General features: G+C 42.6%; 1 protein-coding gene across 2 annotated transcripts in view; it reads right to left on the bottom strand.

The window, feature by feature from the left end:
- The window catches only part of Fhos (Formin homology 2 domain containing), a 370,832-nt gene that overhangs the window by 45,399 nt on the left and 302,545 nt on the right, over positions 1–22,888 (bottom strand). For both annotated transcript variants that reach the window (XM_080274704.1, XM_080274705.1), the window contains 4 exons: positions 12,449–12,560; positions 11,778–11,898; positions 10,426–10,630; positions 3,696–4,184 (listed from right to left, as the gene is read on the bottom strand). In XM_080274704.1, the coding sequence (XP_080130830.1) occupies positions 3,696–4,184; positions 10,426–10,630; positions 11,778–11,898; positions 12,449–12,560 (927 nt within the window). The remainder of the gene's footprint in view (positions 1–3,695; positions 4,185–10,425; positions 10,631–11,777; positions 11,899–12,448; positions 12,561–22,888) is intronic.

The raw sequence follows: 22,888 nt of genomic DNA, 5'->3' as shown, positions 1-22,888 counted from the left end.
AATTTGGTATCAGTTAGTCGACACATGTCCACTTTTGCATCATCGAGCACCTGGACAATCTCTCACTTTCACCTCATCGTTCCCACCCCTTACATTCCATGTTGCAATCCGTACCAAGTCCTTTGTTTGATCGTTAGTCGTCATCTGTTGGTCAGTCCTGGTCCGAGGCTTCTTGTTTGTATTTTTAGTAGTTGTTTTCTGGGGAGAGGCACTAGCCCTCCGCCCACCAACTTGCTGACACGCAGGGAGCACATGTTGGTTGGTTATAAGGTTACCACCCAGTGTAACAAATAAATGATTTTCTGGTTTACAGAAAATCATTTGGGGTGAGACAGGATCCAGAAATGAGGAATGACAGAAGTACAGCAGAACCTTTGCCTTGCACGGAAGTTGGACATCTCTAGCATGCAAAAGGTACATCACTTACACAGTGATGCTTAGGAGAGGTTGCATCTGCCAGCATGGTTTGCTTTTTCCAATTTTTTATTCCTTTAAAGCTCTTTAATGTCACTGTCTTATACAAGCTTTACCTCCACAGAGAAGCCTATCCCCTAGGTAGCACATCCCTAGTTTTGTTAGGGCTACAGAGGGTTTCTAGTGGGTAAGTTGGGGGTCAGTATTGGTAAGGTTTTCCACCTTCATTAATTTAACCCTCATTAATGTCACTGTATTATGTCTGCTTTACCTTTATACAATGAACTATTTCTAGCTTGAGTTATAAAGGATCTATTGCAGGTAAAATGGGGTCAGGCCAGATGGCTGGTTAACACATCAGCTATTTTAAATGGGTTATGGGTTTCCAGTCCACTTGCATAGTACCCTACCATAGTTAACATCTGACTTAGGCATTTGGAGGGTCTATTGTATGAGAACCATCAAAAGAATGCCCAGTGAAATGGGGAAGACAATCAATCAAACACCGTTCTTTAGCTCCTAGAATCCTGGTTCCACCTCATAAGCCTAACTGTCTACCTATATATTTATTTCTTTACAGGTATGTTTTGCATACACTTGTTAGTCATTTTCACTGAACTGACTATAAAAAAAAAAAAAAAAAAAAAAATGGACCCAGGTCATGAGCTTCTCTGTAAATAATTCATCAACCTAACTTGATTTTGGGAGAAGGTGAGAGGCAAAGGAGGAAGAGATCAGCGGCACTGGAGAGAAAAAAAAAAAAAAGTGCTGACTGGCCTAAGAAGATGGCAGTGACAGAGAACTGGCATTCAGGAATAATCATTCCCTAGTACTGACTGGCCTAAGAAGATGGCAGTGACAGAGAACTGGCATTCAGGTATAATCATTCCCTAGTACTGACTGGCCTAAGAAGATGGCAGTGACAGAGAACTGGCATTCAGGTATAATCATTCCCTAGTACTGTATACAGAAAATGAGGAAAGGGTAATGTGTGGTACTTGTGGGGACATTTGTTTACTTCAGCACACTGGGAAAGATGTGATCTATTATAAAAATGGTGTCAGCAGACTCAGGGAGAGAAATGTGGTAATGATATGAGAGGAAAAAGTGGGTGTTCAAAAGGGAAGGTGGTTTGCAGGACTGCTATTTCTATCTATCTATCTATCTATAGCCCGACGCCCTAATCCCGCAAAGGGTGGCCGCAGACAAAACGCCTCCAAGTCACTCTGTCACCCACCATTCGACTACCCTCCCCCCAACTCACCGTCCCCTCCCTCATATACCTCTCAACTCCATCCCTCCACCTCATCCTCGGTCTACCCCTCCCTCTCCCTCCCTCCACCTCACCTACATACACCCTCTTAGTCAGTCTTTCATTCTCCATTCTCTCCACATGTCCAAACCACCTCAGTGTATTTCTCCTAATCTTTTCAACCACATCCGCATCTACCCCACAAGGTTCCTTCACTTCTTCATTCGTCTAGTATAGTAAAAGAGTGTTAAGAGAAGATAATGAAACTGTATGCTATCATCATAAACCTGGAAAAAGAATATACAACAGAGTGTCCCTTACAGGATTTAATAAGGCATCTGGTTATAGACAGACAGAGACAAAAAAGAAATGGGGAAAGTGCTAAGAATACAGGAAGTAGATGGGATATTGCTGAATGCTGTTAATAGTATGCATGAGTGTGCAATGGCAACAATGCATGTGGAAAATACACTGTAAGAGAGTGATCTGAATGCTGGACTAAAAGAGGGATGTGTCATGTCCCCTTGACAGTATATTTATGGTTGGTAGAAAAGGAATTCTGAACATGACAGGGGAGTGGGTGTTGGCATGTCCCTAGTGAGCATGGGCAGGGTGTGGAAAGTGAATGTACTGCTGTCTGCTGATGATTCTGTTCTGTGAAGATGAATGAGAGTGGCAAGGCTTTGTGAACTAGTATGGAAGTAAGTGTAAGAAACAAAATTTGAAAGTGAATGTTGCACAGATTAAAGGCATAGTTTTTGAAAGGACTGAAGTCACAGACTACATAATGAGGCTGAATGACCAGGAAACAGAGAACAGGAATGCTTTCATACATCCAGGTAGCGTAATCAGCTAGAGTAGGAATTCAGAGGATGAAATACTCATATGAGAGGGCACAACCCAAAAAGGAAGGTTACAGTACACTGAGGGGTGGGGGTGGGTAACAAGAAAGATGGAAGTTACCATGGAAGTAATAAAGTCACTGCACAAGAGTACTGGATTGTGATTCCCACATTATGGAAGTGCAACTTGAACTATACTGGAAGACACGAATCAAGAATAAGAGGGGTGGAAATGAGCTATCTGAAAGGACATGGAGAGACAGATATCAAGGGAGAAAGTTCTGGAGCGTTGTGGTGCAGATATGGAAGTGCTAAACAGTATCAGAAATAGCCACCCTGGGATGATCTGGGCATGTGAAAAGAATGGAGACAGAGATTGACTAAGAAACTATATACAAGTCAAGTGATGGGGGGAAAGGCAGAGAGATGAGGTGGAAGGACAAGGCAAAGATAGTCTGAGGTGTAGGGAAGGCAAACTGATGGTAGAGGAAAGGGCAACAAGGAGGCAATTTGTTCACGACCACCTCCTCTGGGGTTAATACATCTGGATGGACATACAAGCCTGCCTAATTTTAAAGGCTCTGGAGAGTTATGGGATTCAGTTCCTATACTGTACTTCTGTACTCCGTTACTGGGTCTGTAAAATCTCCAGTTGTATAACCCACCTTCTGTACAGTCACTATGCCTCTCTTAGTTTGTTCCTATGAAACATAAGGAATAAGTGAACAGTTTTTTCATCTCCATCCCCAGGCATAACTAATATTACACCAAAATTTAAAATGAAGTCAATTATTGCACATGATGTAGTGCTGCCTACTTCTTCCTTTGCCTTTATCATTCTTTTTCTATGTCTGTCCTCCTCTCTTCCTATTTCTCCTATCTTTCCTGTCACTTCTTATTGCTTTTCTTTTCTTTACAGGTGGCTTTACATTGAGTGACAAGCCAAATGGTTTCCTGTAAGCCAAGAAACCATTTACAACACTGGGTGGTAACCATATAACCAAACTATACGTGCTCCCTACATGTCAAAAAGTGGGTTGGTGGATGGTTAGTGCCCCTCCTCATAAAACAACTAACGCAAAGACAAATGGCCACCCCTTACGGGACTATGGCGTCTGGCTATAGATAGATGGAATTATTGCACCACTTCTGTTATCAGCCTTAACTTATTATGAACTGCAACTAACCTCCTTCCAGAACAACTTGATGGTTTTCTTAGTCTTCTGGGTTCTTGGATGATCTTCAGAATTTGGCAGTGGTGAGGATCCATCGGTGGCAGCTGACCCAGGCCGAGGGCCAGGAGGAGCAGGTGGGACAGGGGGAAGTGGGACACCTGAGGGAGGGGGAGGGGGAGGTGGGGCTCCAAATGGAGGAGGTGGGGGTGGAGGAGGTGGCACACCCACAATCTGTGCCTCACGTGAGATACAGTCATCCTCAGGAATCAAATCATTAAAGTCCAAATCACAGAGTGTCAGTGGTCGATTCAGATGCTTAATCAAATTCTCCCACTGTATATCATTTTCTGACTTCTTTGGAGGTTCTGGGGTGGGAACATGGTTTTCTTTCACCTCATTCTTGGAGTGTGACTTAGCTAAACCATCCTTGAGCTTGTTGATTCGATCACTAATGTCGCCACCTATCCTCTCCCCTTGAGAACCCGTCTTCCCTTGCAAATCCTGAAATTTCAGTGAGATATAACCTTTAAAAGAAATGCACAAACTCCACACTTCCTCCTTCTTGTGCTGCACCAAACTGTGCTTTAACCATTAATCCTCTCACCGAGACAATGGTCTTTAAAGCTACATTCTTGCTAATCTGCATATTAATTCATTCAGCTTGGGTGACTTCTTGAACTGAAGGGGTTACATATACAGTAATCTTCATTAATCCTTTAAAATGAGACATTTTTCCTAAACTGAATTAAATCATCTGCAGGCAAGATGAATAAACTAAAATAAGACATCATGAGATACACAAGACTGAACATTGTTATACAGTAGTCACACTCATACAAATGTTAAAATGAAATTACTTCCTTTAATAAAGAAAATCCATTATTTCCAGGTGTGCTCCCCAACTGAATTCCTGTACATTATGCTATACACAGTAAGTCCTCCTTATAAGTTACCCTTTTAAAGTTCTTATTTTATGGTTACAGTCAGTCCTCGCATAAAGTGCGATCCTACAGTGTGAGAATCATAACACAGAAGGCAAAATCTGATGCCAATAATTAGTCACAATACGAAAATGATAGACATGACGTGGGTGACGGAAGCTGCCCATTTTTTTTTAACACTGTACTACGCAGTGACGATAGACATAATGCGACCAGAGGCCCCAAATTATGGTCCAAACAGTCATAACACGGCAAATGGGTCATAACGCGGTGGGAACAAACATAATGCGGCCAGTGATAGTCATGGCACGGGTTGCATCAACCTATGACGTATGGCTGTCACGTGCTTGCGTGGGTTGTTGTCATGGTCCAATGAACATTCCTGCCCCAGTTGAGCCTACCCTCTCCCTGTGCTCTGGCTGCACACGCACTGTATGTGATCTTTGCTCTTTTTTTTTCTAGGCTACCTGACCCAGTTCGACCATGCCACCGCACTGTGACACAACGAGACGTGAAAAGATCCTAACCAAGGAGCAGAAGCTTGATGTTATCAAGTGGAAGGAGAGAGGAGAACATAACTGTGTCATTGCCAAGGTGTATCAGGTCAACGAGTCAACTATTCGTAGGATCCTGGGGAAGAAAGACACCATTATGAAGACCGTACGGGCCTATGGGGGATCTCCCACAGACCAGAGAATTCAAGTGTCTAACCCTGCGCTTGTAATGATGGAGAGGTTCCTGGTCATGTGCTGCAACCGAAAGGAGACGGAAGAAGTTCCAGTCAACTCCCTTAACACAAGGAGGATGGCCCAACACCTGTACACTGTAGCTTGCCATAAGCTGTTCCAACCTCCAGGAAGATTTAAGGCGTCAAGTGGTTGGTTTGGCACGTTTAAGAAAAGGAAGGACTTGAAGAGAGTGCAGGTGACAGGAGAAGAGCGTTAGCAGATGTGGGTGCAGCAGAGATGTTCATGGCTGTTCTAAATGAAATAATCAGGGATGGGGATTATACCGCTGAGCAAATTTATAACACTGACTAGACAGGGCTGCAATACAAGACGATGCCAAGGTCTACATATATCTTGAAAGAACACAGGCAAGGTAGAGGTAGGAAAGTTGATAAGGTAAACATCATTCTACTTTTGTCTTGCAATGTTGCAGGCCATAAGATGAGGCCATTACTTGTAAGTAAAGTTAAAAAACCAAGGTGCTTTAAGCAGTTGAAAAACATGAATGACTCAGGAGTTACTTGAGAAAAATCAAAGAGTGGGTGGATTTTTTTTTTTTTTTTTTTTTTTTAACGCCAGGTCCCTCTTTTTTTAATAAGGGCTAAGGTGTTGCCCCCTGGTAGAGGACTGGTTTGGAGCGTGTAGCATTTTATGACCGGATGCCCTTCCTGATGTCTACCAATGACCCTTGGGTGGATTCGATCCTCCGACCCTTCGGTCAGAGCGGAGCGTTCTAACCCACTAAATAGGTGGTACAAGAAACATTTTATTCCTGATGCAAAGAGTAGGTGTGAGGAGTTGGGCATACCATTTCAAATCCTGTACATGCTTGATAATGCACCAGGGCAGCCAGCCTACTTGGAGCATTTACATCAAAGTGTTAAGGTAGTGTTTTTGCCAGGTAACACAACTTCCCTCCTGCAACACGCAGACCAAGAAGTGATAGCTAGTATTAAGTACCATTATGAGACAATCTTGTCTGAGTATCTGAGGGAGGTCACAGACAATTGTGAGAAGGTACATCTCCTCCAGGAGGAAGTGCTTGATGGTGACGAGGAGGTACAGACGTCGTTGTCTGATGAGGAGGTTTTGGATGACCCTGCAGTTCCTCAGCCAGGTCTCTCCCATGCACCTCAGCCTGATCCAGCTGAACCAGTGTCCGGTCCTTCTCGTGAGCCTCGGCCTGAACCTTCACAGTGTCGCCTTTTAACAGTGACAGCGTTTTGGAAAAGCTATAATATGAGGCTTGTCATCATGAACATTCTTAAGGCGTGGGATTTTTGCAACAATAAATCATGCCTGGCGAAAGATGGCACCTGGGTTGTTTGCCGTTACAGGTGGTGAGGTGCAGTCACTACAGGCTGAGGAGCAGAAACCGGTAAGAGCGTGCAGATCCATGCCATGCTGTGATATGGTGCAAGAGGAGTATTTGGTGGAGGTTGTCAAAGACAACACAACACCCGAGGACGCCATGCAACGCATCGACAAGCTGGACAGGGAACATCGTGAGGCATAGGAGAAGGGGGATCAGGCTGGGGAACGAACCACGGCACCAGTTATACCATGGCTCAAACAATGTAACATCTTGGGTGGTGCAGAGGCATTCCAGGAAGCCATCATGGCTTATGAAGTGGATGAGGTTTGGAAGGCTGATATGCTGGACACTGTATTGAATGCAATGTGACCATATGAAGATCTGAGGCAAGAGAAAATATGACAACGCCACCGGACTCTACTCACCTGGTACTTTTGTCCTTGATATATGCCAGAGCAGCATGAGCCAGAGAAGGATGCTATGTCTGTGGATTCTCTTGACTTTGAGGGGTTTGTGCAGGAGGCAGAAGAGTTGCAACAGTGGATTGTGGATGTACAGGATTTATCTTCTTCCTCAAATGAGTACTCTATGGAACTGGCACAGCAAGAGGACCATGCTGGGAACCAGTAGGAGTCCTGCTCTGCCTTGGAATCCCACTCCCCCTCCCCCAAGCAAGCCTACAACCTCTTCCATTCAAGGTGAGGAATGCTCTAGTATTTGTATGTAATGAAGTCTTTATTAGGTAGGTAAATGTCCTAGAAAAAAAAAACTGAAAATTGTCCCAAAAGGTGAATCTGGGGCTGGCCTGGATACCATGAAACCCTTTGACATGTCAACATATGGCCCTATAACGCAGAATTCTCATAACGTGGGACCTTCCGGGTACAATATTCCCGCATTATGCGAGCGCTGACTGTATCTATAAAACTAATTTGCCAATTTCCTCCAATTTACATTACCAGCTGTATGGAAAGAGTTGTGGTATTTTGGAATACACACCTGTCTTATACTATGGACTGCTTGTAATTATTTTCAAGCTTCAATTAAATTTTAAATTAATAAAATTCAATGCTAGACAAGACAGCTATGAAAACTTCACAGTAACAATACATACACAGGGCTGTATTTTAGATGGCAAGGGAGGTTTCCTAGCACCACTTCCTTTCTGATTTATTATGCAAATTACACCTTAACAAGTGGTAGATGGTGGCAACCATCATCCACTCACTTGCTATAATGTTGCCTACTTCTTCCTTCTCCTTCTTCATTCTATTTCTGTGCCTGTCCTCCTCTCTTCCTACTTCATCCTTTCCTTCCTGACTCTTTTTATTACTCCTTGCCACATTAGGTGGCTCTACACTGAGTAACAACGCTGGGAGGTAACCATATAACCAAATTATGAGGTGAGGTGGAGCCTGCTATAGTGCTCCTGTTAACTAGGCTGTTGTTGATCTACCCAAGTTTGTCTGGCCGAGCAGACCCATCAACCATAGGCAAGCAACTGCCAATACAGGGTTGTCCTGTGCAGTGAAGTTATGTTCCAGTGGCTGACAGTGCCTTACCATACTAAGGTATGAGGAATAGTGCAGAGGTTTGGTTCCAAGGTGGGTGTCGCATTAGCATCCCTCCACCCAGCTAACAGGGGCATCACAGCAGGCTCCACTTCACACCATAACTTGGTTTTATGGTTAACAGCCAGAGTTTCTTAGGCAACAGGAAACTACTAGGCTTGTCATTCAGTGTACAGCCACCTGAAGTGGAAAGAAGAGTAATAAAGGATGACAGGAAGGAAAAGAAGCAGGAAGAGACAAGGGCTGACGCGGAGATAGCGAGAAAGATGAAGGAAGGAGTAGGCAGCACTACCCGAAATGTGTGGATGATGATCATCATCACCTATCACCTGTTGACTGGATGGAGAAACACCAATGAAGTATCCATCCACGAACCTCCACACTATAGTATTCCCTGAACCTTGCTTTGGCAAGGTGCTGTCCTCCGCAAAGGAACATTAGTTCACTGCATGGGATGGCTCTGTGAGAAGGGCAGTTGCTTGCCTGCAGTTGATGAATCTGCTCAGCCAGACAGACTGGGGCTGATCAATAACACCTTAACATTCTGCTGAATACTAATTATAATTCGCTTTACAAGACGCTAACATGCTTGTATGTGTTGGCCTTAGTCACCTACTGGCAGCTCTCCATGTTACTTGATCTTTGGCAGTCTCCCTATTTATCCCTGAAGTCACACTCTATTATCTCATCCCAGGTCAAAACCGTCTGCCTCTTGCAATTCTACACTCAATGTTCACACTTCTCACCTTCCACCCAACCATCATTTTCCATCCTCTCAACATGACCAAACCATCTCAATCTACCCCTCCTCATCACAACACCAATACCCTGTACATTCATGTCCCAGTCCCATCTGTCCTCTCAACTCTTCAGTGACAATCCTAGCCACCTCCTCTGCATCACATTCAAGGCCACACTACATAATCATCTAATCACTGTCATTTCTGTTTGTCTGAGCCTATGAATATCCTCTTCCTTTACTGCCCAGGTCTCATTACCATACTGCATTACACTCCTAGCACATGCCACATACAAGGATCCCCATGTTAGGTATGGCAACAGCTTCTTGAACTTCCCCCCACCACTTTGTACCCTAGCTATAGGCCTAACTTTAGCCCCACCTCCAGCACATAACATGCTTCCCAGATAACAGAACTCCTCCACATACTCAACAGACTCTCCAGCAAAATCAATCCTTTCATGCTCGTCAATCTTTCTCCCTGACACACTGCACAAATGAAATTACCATTTTTTGCAGCCTAACTCTAATACCACAACATCTCTTGGGCACCTGCCTTATCACAAAGACTGCACAAGATGGAGTAACTTCCCACACCCTTGCGACAAACTGCACAAGGCCACACTCCCTCTGCTTTGACAGTCCTGCCACCAGCCCTAGATATTGTCACTTTTGTTCTACCCACATTTACTTTCAAACCTTTGTGCCCCATTCTGTTTCTGCACTTCCTAAATCTTTCCTCTGCCTCCCTTTCATTCTTTGCAATCAACACCAAGTCATCAGCATACAACATCTCCCATAGGCGTCCATTTCTGAAGTAATTAAGAGAGAGCTGTAAGCATTATTTTAAAAAATGAGGGGCTCACAACTGACTCCTGATGCACGCCAACATTCACTGAAAACTCATAACTTAAATCTCCATTCACTCTCACCTGGGTGTTAGCACTCACACACACTGTCATAACCACTATAACCAGCCACTCCTTGACCCCAAGTTTTGTCATTGCACACTTCCCTAGTAACTCTGTCAAAGGCCGTCTCCAAATTAGCAAAGTACAACTCCCTTTTCTTTCCAATATACTTGTCCTGATGCTATCTGGCAATGTACATGGCACCAGTGGTCCATCTGCCTGGCATAAACCCAAACTGCATCTCATCAATACTCTTTCCCTTACCACACATTCTAGGACTCTCTCCATTACCTTACTTATCTGGTCCAAAGTTTTATGCCTCTATGATTTTCTCTTTCCAGTGCATCACCCTTTCCAGGGCATCACCCCTTCATTTTAATATCAAAATGGTTTGCATTAATATAACAAAAAATGTGGTGTAATGTGCAAAATATATCTCTCAGGAAGAGGTGTTACAAAATCTCCAAAGCCACTAGAATATGACCCACAAACACAAACAGGACCATACACCAACCCGACAGTAGCCTGTGCACTTACCTCCACCTGCTTTCCACCTTCACCACTCTCCTGCAAACTGGATATCCTTGAGGCAAGATCCTGGATATTGGCTAAAGATTCTCTTCTTGCACCCACTCCTCCTTCCTCTTCCCTCCGGCCATACATCATGTCCATTACCCATGATGCTTGTTTGTTTAAGCCAGACATTTCATGGTTTTTGCGATTTTCATCTTCCACATTGTTGCTAAGAAAAGCAGGGTAATATACAGTTATTATGGTATCCACATTCTTGTATCAGAAATTTGTCTCCACTATTTACAGCAATATAATTAATTTTTGCCTCTGTCATAAGTCATACCATAAAGTAATGTGCGCTGATAAGGATAACTAACAGAATACAATACAATTACAAAAGAAGCTAAAAGACTCTTGAATGTACATCAGCAGTAATAAAAAACAAGAAAATAGACAACAAGCTACACATTTAGATGACTTATTCAAGAACTATTAACCCTTCGTTACTCAGGTGGGGTGTTTTTGCACCCTAAATTTTTTTTAATGCTCGTATTTCCTAGCCAGTAATTTGAATATTTCTCTCCGTTCCAGTACACTCCTGATTCAGTGAGGGGAGGGATCATGTGGATTGGTTTAGTCCTGCCTCTGCTGTAGTGAGAGAGAGGGGCACTCCCCCCCCCCTGGGGTGTCCAGTCACCCCATCAAACAAACCATTTAGATAATACTGTGATATAGATTGTTTTTTTATCTTATTATTGCATATTGTTTATACTGATTTAAAAAATCACAAAATGTGTTTTCCTGTGCATGTTTATGAGTCAATTTGTTATTTTTTTACTGATTTAATTTATCGTATTTTATTATCATAAATTAATAAACACCACCTACAAGACATTCAATCTTTTCATTAGTGATTGCACAGAAATGCTGAAGCGGCAGTATGAATATATTTTACATGTTAGTAACACTACATGTATTTTTGTATTAGGGTGTTGTAACACCCCACCGGACTAACCACGTTTGAATACCCCACAGGACTAACGAAGGGTTAAGAAAATATGGAGGCTGTGGAATATATCTGAATGTCCACAGCCAGAAACTTTTTTGTGAGTTAATTCACTGAGCATAAGAAAGACAATACTAGGCCTGTTGTGACCTTAGGTTTCATGTGGTTCCAGGCTCATTAGAATGTGAACCCAATGAGCTGCAGGCTGAAGCTGTCCTTCTCCTGCAGTTCACCATCCTCAATTCATGGAATATGGAGACAGAGATGAAGGATGTTTGCTTTAGAGTCTGGCTATTGCTAGATAATCATATTCAACTCATGAGACATCCTTGGACCGAAGAGGTTAATATGGTGTGTAATAACTACTAACTCTGAAGACTGAGAGCTGCGCCTGGTTTCGTTGATGGTTTCCTGCTCATTGATGAAAGTGCGATGTCTTTCAGCTCTCTCACGCCGCCTCCGTAGTGCCGGTGTCACACCAGCATCAGCATCTGCACACACACAGGCAAGCATGAACTCTGATGGACTTTGATTAATAATTTCATACAACTGCTGATGTGCATATATCATCTCTTTATTGCCTCATAAGGGGTGCTGAGGTTCAGACCTCAGCTGCTCAGTCCCAACATTGAAAATAAGGGAGACCAGTCATGACCATGACTGACATTATTTTAGCAATAAACTTTCATCCATGCCTTGCATTTAAACCCTTATGGTCCACATCCAACCAGAGCACTTGAACCTACTATTCCACCAGGTATAACTGAATAATGTAAGCTGCTAATACAATGCTTCAATACTGACTCGAGAAAATGCCCTAACACCCTCAAAAAAAGTATTCTATTGTCTTTCAAAAACACCTTCCCACACTACATATACACAACAAATTCTACGAATCTTCCCAGTCCACAAGCTTTCTCCATACTCTCAGTAACTCTTCTCTTCAAATGAGTAATAAAGATATATAAACACTCAAATACAGTATACAATGTACATACAACTGGTATTCCAGATGAAAAAACAAATACTATACTGAATTACGTTTCACTGCAGACATGTCATTGGGTGGAAGTCCATTAATGTTAATAATTGTGACGTGCTCCTCATCGCTGCTGGATGCCCGACCCCCACCATCCTCCTGTCCTCGATTGTTCTGAGTGCAGAGAAAAATATCACATAGCGGGGAAAACAAACTGATTAATTAAACATATGACAAAGATGAAGAAACTTCTAACTACATTTACTTTCAAACCACACTGCTCACAGGCATTAAAAAAAAAACAATGACCAAGTCTGAAAGACCCTGTTCACTATTAACCCTCTCACGCACGATAAGTTTTGGTAAGTTTTCCGGCGCACGATTTTATCCCCCTGGCCGCCTGGCCCAGCTGCCCGCGCACGGCAAACAACATGTATTCTCGCCTTATTTTCACCACCCAAACATCAATATACTGCCATGAAACTTATGTCATCTTATTCGTCGATGTTTGTTATAGTTGATAAGCACCACAAAAAAAAAGGAAAACACGAATAAAACAACAATAGGCGGCCATGAATAAACATTGCACTACATCAATTTCACTTCCCAACATCACCATTCAAATGTTTTCCATCATGTAGGAAAATGTTATTAGAAGTTTTGATAGAGAATTTCATCAGCTTTCTAAAGAGACAAATCTGGTTGTGATACGATTTGTAGTTTTCGAGGAAATAGCCAAAAACTGAAAGCCATTTTTGACAAAAATTCAATGGGCTCTCATTCTGAACTTTTCTCACACACCTTAAGTTTTTATTGCATAATATTATGCAAAATTTCGCGAGCTTTCTAATGAGCACCAGATGGTTTCGATACCCCTCATAGTTTTTGAGTAAATCGCCAAAAACGACTGGGAACTCACGTCCATACGTCACTTTCGTGATGCTCGCACAGCATTCGCTGTATTCCCGCCTACATAACAACGAATTCTTATCATAGATATTACATTGTTATGTCTTGTACATACATAGAATTTACTGCTCTTTATCATGGTTCTTACAGGAAATCGATACGTCCAATAGTTTTCAAGTAACTGGCCGACAAAGTGAGATTACTCCTCCGAGCACTTTTGAATTTACCGCTAGCGAGGAAAAAAACAGTCTGTTCCCCCAACTTTTCCAACAGAAAATGCTCCCAAAGGCTTATATTCTGCAAATGAACATATGTAAAATTTACTGCTCTTTATCATGGTTCTTACAGGAAATCGATACATCCAATAGTTTTCGAGTAATTGGCCGACAAAGTGAGATTATTCCTCTGAGCGCTTTCAACTTTTACCGGAAGCGGGGAAAAAAAACAAAGTCTGTTCCCTCGCCTTTTCCTTCCAAAAATGCTCCCAAAGGCTTATATTCTGGTAATAAACATAAGTAGGATTTACTGCTCTTTATCATGGTTCTTACAGGAAGTCGATACACCTGATAGTTTTCGAGTAATAGGACAACAAAGCTAGATTACTCTTCCGGTCGCTACCTACTTTTACCACGTACGAAAAATGAACAGTGTTTTCTCCTCCTTTGCCTAAAGACTATGCTCCCCAAGCTTTTTTTTTTTTTTTTTTTTTTGTACAGGCTGTAAAATCTTCCAAGGTTGTTTTTTTATGGTTGTAACCTACTACACATGAACACTACTTTTTCCAAGTTACTGCTAATGAAGCTGTCTTTCTGTCATATGTGTAATATGTGGGAGAAGGTTATTTGCGTGAAAATTGTAGGGGTATTGATAATAGGTCAATATACATATTTTACATAAAGTACAAGTTATCACTAAATGTCAGACCAAGGTACAGTACCTGTTCAATGATGTCGGTTGTTCCTTGGCATCGTTACCTTTCCCAGCACACCTGCCGCTAAAGTATGGCTCACCTACGCTATGCACCTAAACAAACACTCGCGGCACAGTTCACATATATTTTACATAAAGTATAAGTTATCACTAGATGTCAGACCAAGGTACAGTACCTGTTCAATGATGTCCATCATTCCTTGATATCATTACCTTTCCCAGCACACCTGCCGCTAAAGTATTGCTCACCTACACTACGCACCTAAACGAACACTCGCAGCACAGTTTATGTATATTTTACATAAAGTATAAATTATCACTAAATGTCAGACCAAGGTACAGTACCTGTTCAATGACATCCATTGTTCCTAGGTGTCCCTATCTCCTGAGGACACCTGCCGCTAAGGTATTGCTAACCTATGCTACGCACCATATCTTAAGCCGTCACGAGGATACATGGCACATTTCACTTACACTTCACACTATATCATACACAATTACATGACTACCATATTGATTCCAGCCCAACCTCCGCAATTATTCCCTTCCTTACTACGGTTCAACTTGACTGTGATGCAGCATCCTTCGCAGGGAGAGTACGATGCAACGCTATTGCATTGACACACACCACACTCCTTCACGAACACTCACAGCATGTTTGATGTATATTTCACACAGTTCCATACGCATTTTCACTATCAGAATCACAATAATTCCATCCCTAAACACCTCTAATTATCTTTTCCCGACTATAAAGCATATATGATGCCTGCCCCATTCCACACTATGGTTTATGGCACCCATAATGCTAACTAGTTCCATAATTTCACCAAGCCAGCCATAGTATCTTTCACACAAAATACAGTTTAGGCATCGGCTTCATTATATACATATTTGTACTCACGCCACAGGGCCAAGGGGAGGGCGACAGGCAAAACCCCGCGGCAGTGAACACGCGTATTGCCTCTATGCCTAACGAATGATAACGGGCACATTTCCTTTTCGTAATGTATATCTATGTTCCATCGACAATATCACATACAAATATGCTCACAAATAATGGATTATCACACTGAGTCCATAGGGGCTTCGGCTCGGGCAGGAGGGGGAGAATTAGTAGGAGTTTAAAAGGACAGGACACTTGATGCAGCCCTACCATCTGGCTTCTTGGAAGAGACTGAGGTTTATCGCTACGTGCTGAGCCCCATGAAGCGCCTCAGTGTTGCTAATGCCTTACCACAGGAAAGCGACGCACTCGCTACAAAGCATCAAAATTTGACGCAAATCGCCCAGAAACTTAATTTTTGGCAAATTTTGTTGTGCTTAGGAATGCGATTCGCGTGAGTGTGCTTCTTTGTAACAAACCACATGGAACTCGAATCGCGTGACTGTGCTTGAGAGGGTTAACAAGGAACACATCATCATTTGCATATTGTGGATTATTCTCAATTAAATAGCTACTATGGGTGTGAGACAATGATTTGGAAAAGTTAAGAATAGAGCAATGGAAATGGGGCTCTTCAAAAAATATATGTAAGCTGCATATGGTGCACAAAATAAATATGAAGGCTCATGAAATACATGAAATGAGAAAGTCTATTAATCAGAAAGCAGAGGAGTATGTGTTTAGATGGCATGGTCATACACACACTAATGAAGTGATGAAAAAGGTATATATGCAGCTAAAACTCATATGAGGCATGGAAGGCTGAGAAGATAGTAGTTTAATATGTGTAAGTAAATGTGTGAGAAAGTGAGAGATGGAAGATAAGTGCTGTAAAATACTGATGAAGAAAGTGCAGTAAAAGTACTGATGAAAGACAGTATTCACCACCAACATCACTGTCCTCACCATTTTCTCCATCTTAGGATAGGGAGAGGTAGGATCTCGAAGACAAAGAACGAAAAAGTACAAAAGAGGGAAAGGACAGAAATAGACTGATAACATATGTATATAAATGCACATAATCTGCATCCCTTTTATAGCAATAAATGGATTGGTTCTATCCAACAGGTGTTGCAAGAATGATTTAACCTTATAAATCACATAGTGCATAGAGTTATTGCCTATGGGGCAGATGTACAACTTACTTCACTGGGCACTGTTGTTGACAGTTCTCCTACTTGTGCATTTTATTTTCCTATTGGATTCATGTCTGTATATGCCTGTGGCTACAACAATAACAACAACATTTTCCCGTAGTAGTAGTAACAGTTGTTGTTCCCTAGACAGTCTGGGCGAACAGCCCTGAGTCCCTAAGGAGGGCCACGGCAAGATCAGGCTTTCCCACAGAGCTCTCAAGGAGTGTATGTTGTGTTGCTGGCACAGGTGATTGTGTACAATGCAGTCTTCCATAATGTGCGTAACAGTATGGGGTGCTGTGTTGCATCCTGGACAGGCATCAGTGACTGAGTCATCCAGCCTCTTCTGATAACTCAAGAGGGCCAGATGATGCCCACATCTCAGCCTGGCCAGGTGGACCCTGTCTTCATGAGGGAGGTAGGATTCAGAAGGGTGGATATCAGGAGGTCATGCATGCAGCTGTGTATTGTCCTTGAGTGACAGAATGGAGCGGCAAGAAGCATGGATATGCTTCTGGAAGCTGGTTTGAGGCGGGCGAAGAGGGAGAGATGATAGTACTGTATTTGTGTGTGACATCATGTGCTGGGTGTTGCTTTGATGTTCCTTGGTGTGTGTGGATGTGTTGCCATGTAATGTAGTGAATGGTGTGGGTTTGTGGAGGCTGTGGCAAGAATTTGTGTGCCTCTCATGTCTAGATAATCCTTGACTCTGAGGACTTTGGTTTCTTGATGTAGGTGATCTGTAGGTGTAGTAGCTGTGCAGCCTGTGATTATTTTAGGGCTTTGTCCCGTATGGTCTGTGGGGTGTTGTAGTGTGTAAGGACTTTGGTTGCTTGGTGTAGGTGATCTGTAGGTGTAGTAGCTGCACAGTCTGTGATTATTTTAGGGCCTTGTTCTGTATGGTCTGTGGGGTGTTGTAGTGTGTTTTAGTGAGGTTAGAAGCCCAAGCAGAGCTTGCATAATTCATCACTGAACATATATATTGTTTGTACACTGTGGTGGTGGTTTCTTTGTTGTGTCTGAATGTTGTATGGGCGAGTGACCTTGGGGCACTGAGCCTTGGTGTTAATTTACATTTAATGTTTGTGATGTGTTGTTTAAATGATATTGATGTATGTTACACCAAGGATTTTGTGTGTGTGTATGTGTGTGTGTGTGTGTGTGTGTGTGTGTGTGTGTGTGTGTGTAATTCACCGGGTCGGTCAGGATCACTTGATGGTCGTGATCGTCAGCTTTTACCCTCCCGGAAGGGAGCTGAGAGCTCATAAGTCCGATCTAAGGGCAAGGCTGTGACCTTCACACACGCACACACCCGTCCCCTTGCTCAAGGGGGACTGTAACCACCCACTTCATCAGTGAAACTTTTCGCAACCTGAGCGAGGCGCGAACTCCCATCCACCAGTTGGCAGGCGAAAGCGTTACCACTGCACCAGCGAGCGGTGTGTGTGTGTGTGTGTGTGTGTGTGTGTGTGTGTGTGTGTGTGTGTGTGTGTGTGTGTGTGTGTGTATGACTATGTTCTGCTGTCCAGTTTGTAAGAAGGGTCACTGAAGATTTGGCTGAGGCTGTATTGAGTCTGTTTGTGGTGAACCATTCATCTAGTGTGTTGAGGTAAGACTGAAAGACTGAAGGATGTGTGTGGCTGTGTTTGTGTTTTGGTGTGTACATGTAAGTGTTATGTCATCTGCATAGGAAGTTATGTGTATTTCTGGTGTGTGGGTATGTCATGCATGTACAATATAGGTTAAAGAGTGTAGAGGACAAAGATCTTTGAGGGACACCATTTTTGTGAAGTTTCTAATGTTCCATGACTGACTGGCAAATGTTACATGCGCACATCTGCCAGCTAAGTACAGTAACTCCTCGTTTTTCGCTGCTTGGATGTTCCGCCAAAACCACACAAAATGTGAAACATCAAAGTGTGAAGTTAAGAATCAATGGGAAAAACAGAGGAGTGTTCCGGTGGGACATGTACCTATCCTATAAAGTGAAGGTGTGTTGAGGGTAGATGGGCTAGTTACTAGGTGACATGAGCCTCTCTGGGGAAGCCCCAACACCTAGGACGAAGCCCTCAAAGTCGAACTCAGGCTCCAGAACCTCCACTTCCTCTCTGTTCACTTCTCCTCCTTCATCCACCCCTGGTGGCACATCCATGTCTTGCAGAATAGCAGCCACATTCTCTCTCCTGAAAATATCGTGTGATCCGGGCTTGTCTCTGCTCCTGTATGTTTCTGTTGTAGACAGCCATCACTTGAGACTTCAGATCAGTCAAGGTTGATAGGATGTTGGTAGCCTCAGGAATAATCCTGGTGTATGCATCAAAGGTGGTTGCCATGTCGGTTATGGTGGACAGGGTCTGGGACAATTTCTGTGTGCTCATCTTGCCCTCTGCACTGTGCTCTGACCTTTTGTTCTCCTCTTCACTAGAGTTCATCTCCTCCTCTGTTATGTCTACCACACCTGAGTCTAGGTCGTAGTGTGTCAAGTGTTGTCTTACAGCTGTTTCGTCCACCTCTGATGCATCTTGACTTGTGTTTCTGATAGCTTCCACAGCAGCTGCCAGAGTGTCGTCTTCCCTCTGCTGCTCACCTTCCACAGTCAGGTGAGGGAAAAGTTTTTTCCACCCGTGTGCTATAGTGGCTGGGGTAACTTTGTCGCCGTCAGCTGCCGGCTGGGAGCAGCGAAATGTAGGGAAATCAGCGAAGTGTGAGACAACCTGGAAACTTTTTTCTTGTGCAAAAAACGAGGCGTTGATGTAAAATGCATCCAAAGACGAGGAGTTACTGTAGTTTGCCAGCCATCTCATTGTGTTATTGTGCATGTCTGTGTTGAAAATTTTGTTTGTGAGGTTATGGCAGGGAATGGCATCAGAAGCTTTGCTAATGTCTAGTGTGGCTACCAGTGTTCTGTGTGATGGCCTAGTTGAATTGATGCCATCAAAAACTCTTTGTGTATGGTCAGTAAGAAGAGCATTTTGTGGAGCGTAGTGGCCTAAAACCATGTTGTGATGGGCTAGGGGATGTGAGGTGTCCCTAATTGTAATACAGTACTAATCATTCAGTGACTCAGGAGGGGGTGCAGAGAAATGTGATGGGGCAGTGTAAGGAAGGCAACATGGGGTCTTTGTTGGGTTTGGGAATAGTAATGACAGTACCATGCTTCCAGATGCTGGGTATTATGTTGTGTGAGTAACTGTAGTTTGATATGTTGGAGAGTGCTTGTATGCCTTGTGGTACAAGGTGTTAAGGTGTACGTTGCTTATGTTGTCTGGGCCACTAGAAGATGGGTACTTAAGGTTGCTAATGATGTGCTTCATCTGGTTGTATGTGAAGGGTGCCAAGTCTGGGTCTGTGGTGAACTGTCTCTTGAGTTGGATGACACATCGGTCGTCACGATGGGGATTTAGATGGCTGACATATGAAAAGTGATTGATGAAAGTGTTTGCTTGTTGTTTGTTTGAAGGTATGGTGTCTGTCGTTGTGATGTGGCGTGTGATTGTGTCGTGTTGTTGTTGGATAGTGTCATGCTGTTTAGTGTTTTGTTGAGTTTGCTAATATTTGGTTGGTGATCAAGTGTTTGGAGATAATTATTCTAATTTAGTATTTGCTGCTCTGATATTTTATTGTTTATCTGAGTGTTGAGTCCTTGTATCTGTTGGTACAGTGTCTTGTGTATGGCGTGCTGGGAAGTGTTGCAGTGTGTCGCAGTGACTGATGAGGCCTTCAATTTCTGGTGTGAAGTTGGAATTGTGTCTCTTTCTGTTGCCTCTAGGCATGTGTCTTTTGTCTGCATTTTGAATAATTGTATTGAAAATGTGCACAGCAGTCAGCAGTGTTGATGTCTGTGTTGGGTGGATTGTTTAATGTTTCAAAGTGTTGTTCTGTTTCAGTTGTGAAGACCTCCCAGTTGGCTCTCTTGTATTTCGTGTATGTGTGTCTGTGGCCAGCTGGGGTGATTCTGGTTTTGGTAGTGATGATGACTGGGAGGTGGTCAGAACCAAGGGTTTTGATCACTCTCCAGGATGTTGTGGGGGTGAGGTTTGGGGAGCAAAGGGTGATGTCTGGGGATGATGGGAGGAAGAGGGCTTGGTATGGGATACTTTCCTGTTGATGGATCCAATTCACTGCGAATAATACTGTAGTAATGAAAATGTGTGATGATAATGATGATGATGCAAAAACATAATCTCATCCTACCCACCAATTACTGAATAGTTTAAACAATGGCACTCATTACTGTGCCACTTTTTGAGCAACTAATGCCTGTCTCATGAAAAATTTACAGTTTATAAAAGAGAGGAACAAAAGAGATTATCATTATACACAGTTACATGTAAGTCACACACACACACACACACATTGAGAAAAAGAGACTGGACCCCACAAGCATAGTTCATTTCCTGTATATCACAACTAGGTAAATACACACACACACACACACACACACACACACACACACACACACACATCAAAAATATTCATGAAATGTATGAAATCTTGATGAGGGCTTCCAAGGAAGGGATCAACAGGCATGTCCTGAAATTCTCGCCATGGAAGGAAATGAAGACAGTGATTTAATAACAAATATATAAAGGTACTTCAGGCAAGACACAGAGCATGGGGCAAGGTACAGAGGCAGTACAGCGAAAAAGACTGGAATGAGTATAAGAAAGTACAAAATGATTACTGTATGTAAAATACCAAGAGAGGAAAAAATGAATTATGAAAAGGGCATTATAATATATTATATAACTAGAGGGGGCACTCACTGGAGCACATTTCTCAAACATGGACAACGTAATTTCCAGACCACTCTTCATAATGGGTTAGGTTTTCTCAGCACTGATTAAGGTTTCACAAAAAATGTTATCTGGATCCAGAATCTATAATACAATCTAGATCGGTCCCAAAGGTTAACTGATTGTTCCCTGGGACATGGCCTATCTACCCACCAAATTTGGTCCAGATCTCTCTTTTAGTTTCTGAGTAATCCTGCTACCAAACAAACAAACAAACAAACAGGGGTGAAAACAAACTCTCCTTGTAGGAGAGAAAAAAAATTAAAATTGCTCAGTAGATTTGTTTACGGTTACTGAAAATCCTGGACAGTATATTACGGTTGAGAGTTGGAGAGGTAAAATATGAGAAGAAAGATGAGACAACTGAGTTACTGAATGACAAACTGCAGTCAGTCATTGTCAAAAAGGATGAGTTTTTGGAACCTGAGACGGATAAAAAGAGTTCCACAAATGTCAGGGAAGATGAGGAGGTTTGGTTCCTTACTGGTGTATGCTCTAAATGTCAGTAGTACAATGAACCTGTATCCAGTATGGTAATTAGGCTTGGGGGGGTTAGGAGTGTAAATGATGAGATGAGAGGAAGGATGGAAGTTGAATGGATTTGAGTTTTGATGTGGATGGGTAGACTGTGATGGTTCTGGTATGTTGTGAGGATGAAAGATGACAACTGGGTGCGGAAGTTGAGAGGTGTGAACGTTCAGTGTAGGGTTGCAAGGGGCAGACCAAAAAAGACCTGGGACAAGGTCACAGAGTGTGCCTCACGGATGAACAGAGATGCTGCCAGGGATCGAGCAGTGTGGACAGCCGCCATTAGGTGACCTATGCAAACATGTTGGAGCCATTCTAAATGAAACAAATGAAGGAATTGGATGTGAGAATGGCAATGAAACCAGATGATGTGGCAGGAAGGATCCTGAAAGAATGTACAAACCAGTTGGTGGGGCCAATCCATGATATTACTAAGATTTCACTAAACAGAGGTGACTTACTGATAGAGTACATAAAAAAAAGACAAGTATAGTGAAATATAGTATATAGGAAGAGACAGAGACAACCTACTGTACTATATGCCTGTGTCCCTTACTAATGTTGTTTGTAAACTGTATGAAAATAGGCTAGTAAGAAAAAATGGATGCAACTTCTAGAATTGAATGAGTTAATAACAACAAAACAATATTGTATAGCTGTGGATACTATATAATGAGAATGAGAGAGAGAGAGAGAGAGAGAGAGAGAGAAGGCTGGGTAGACTGCATTTACCTGGATCTGAGGAAGGCATCTGAAAGGGTGCCACATACAAGGCTATTGTAGAAACTTAAAATTGCTGGATGGGTGCACAGGAAATTGTTAAAATGAATGGAAAACTATTTGTTGGAAAGACAGATGAGAATGGTTATAAGAGATAAAGTATGCCAGTGGAAGAGCATAATCATGGAGTGACCCAGTGTTCAGTGCTGAGCCCAGTCATGTTCCTCATATATGCAACCAACATGCCAGAAGATATGAGTAGCTATATGAACATGCTTGCAGATGATGCAAAAATTATGAAAAGTATTATGAGTGAAGCTAAGTGTAAGGGACTGCAAGACGACTTGGATAAAATACACAACTGGAATCAGACCTGGAAATGGATTTTATTGTAATGTCATGCATTAGGAACTGAGGTCAGTGAGAAGAGACCCAGATGTAATTACAAAATGGGAAAACAAAAAATTTACAAAGTAAAAGAAGAAAACAAATTAGGAATAATCACACAAGATGACCTGTCATCAGAAAAAACATTAA

Source organism: Coenobita brevimanus, chromosome 59 (genome assembly GCF_032717465.1).
Source record: "Coenobita brevimanus isolate Jiangsu-jjx chromosome 59, ASM3271746v2, whole genome shotgun sequence".
In the NCBI taxonomy this organism is placed as follows: Eukaryota; Metazoa; Arthropoda; class Malacostraca; order Decapoda; family Coenobitidae; genus Coenobita; species Coenobita brevimanus.
This window is presented reverse-complemented; position numbering and strand designations above follow the sequence as displayed.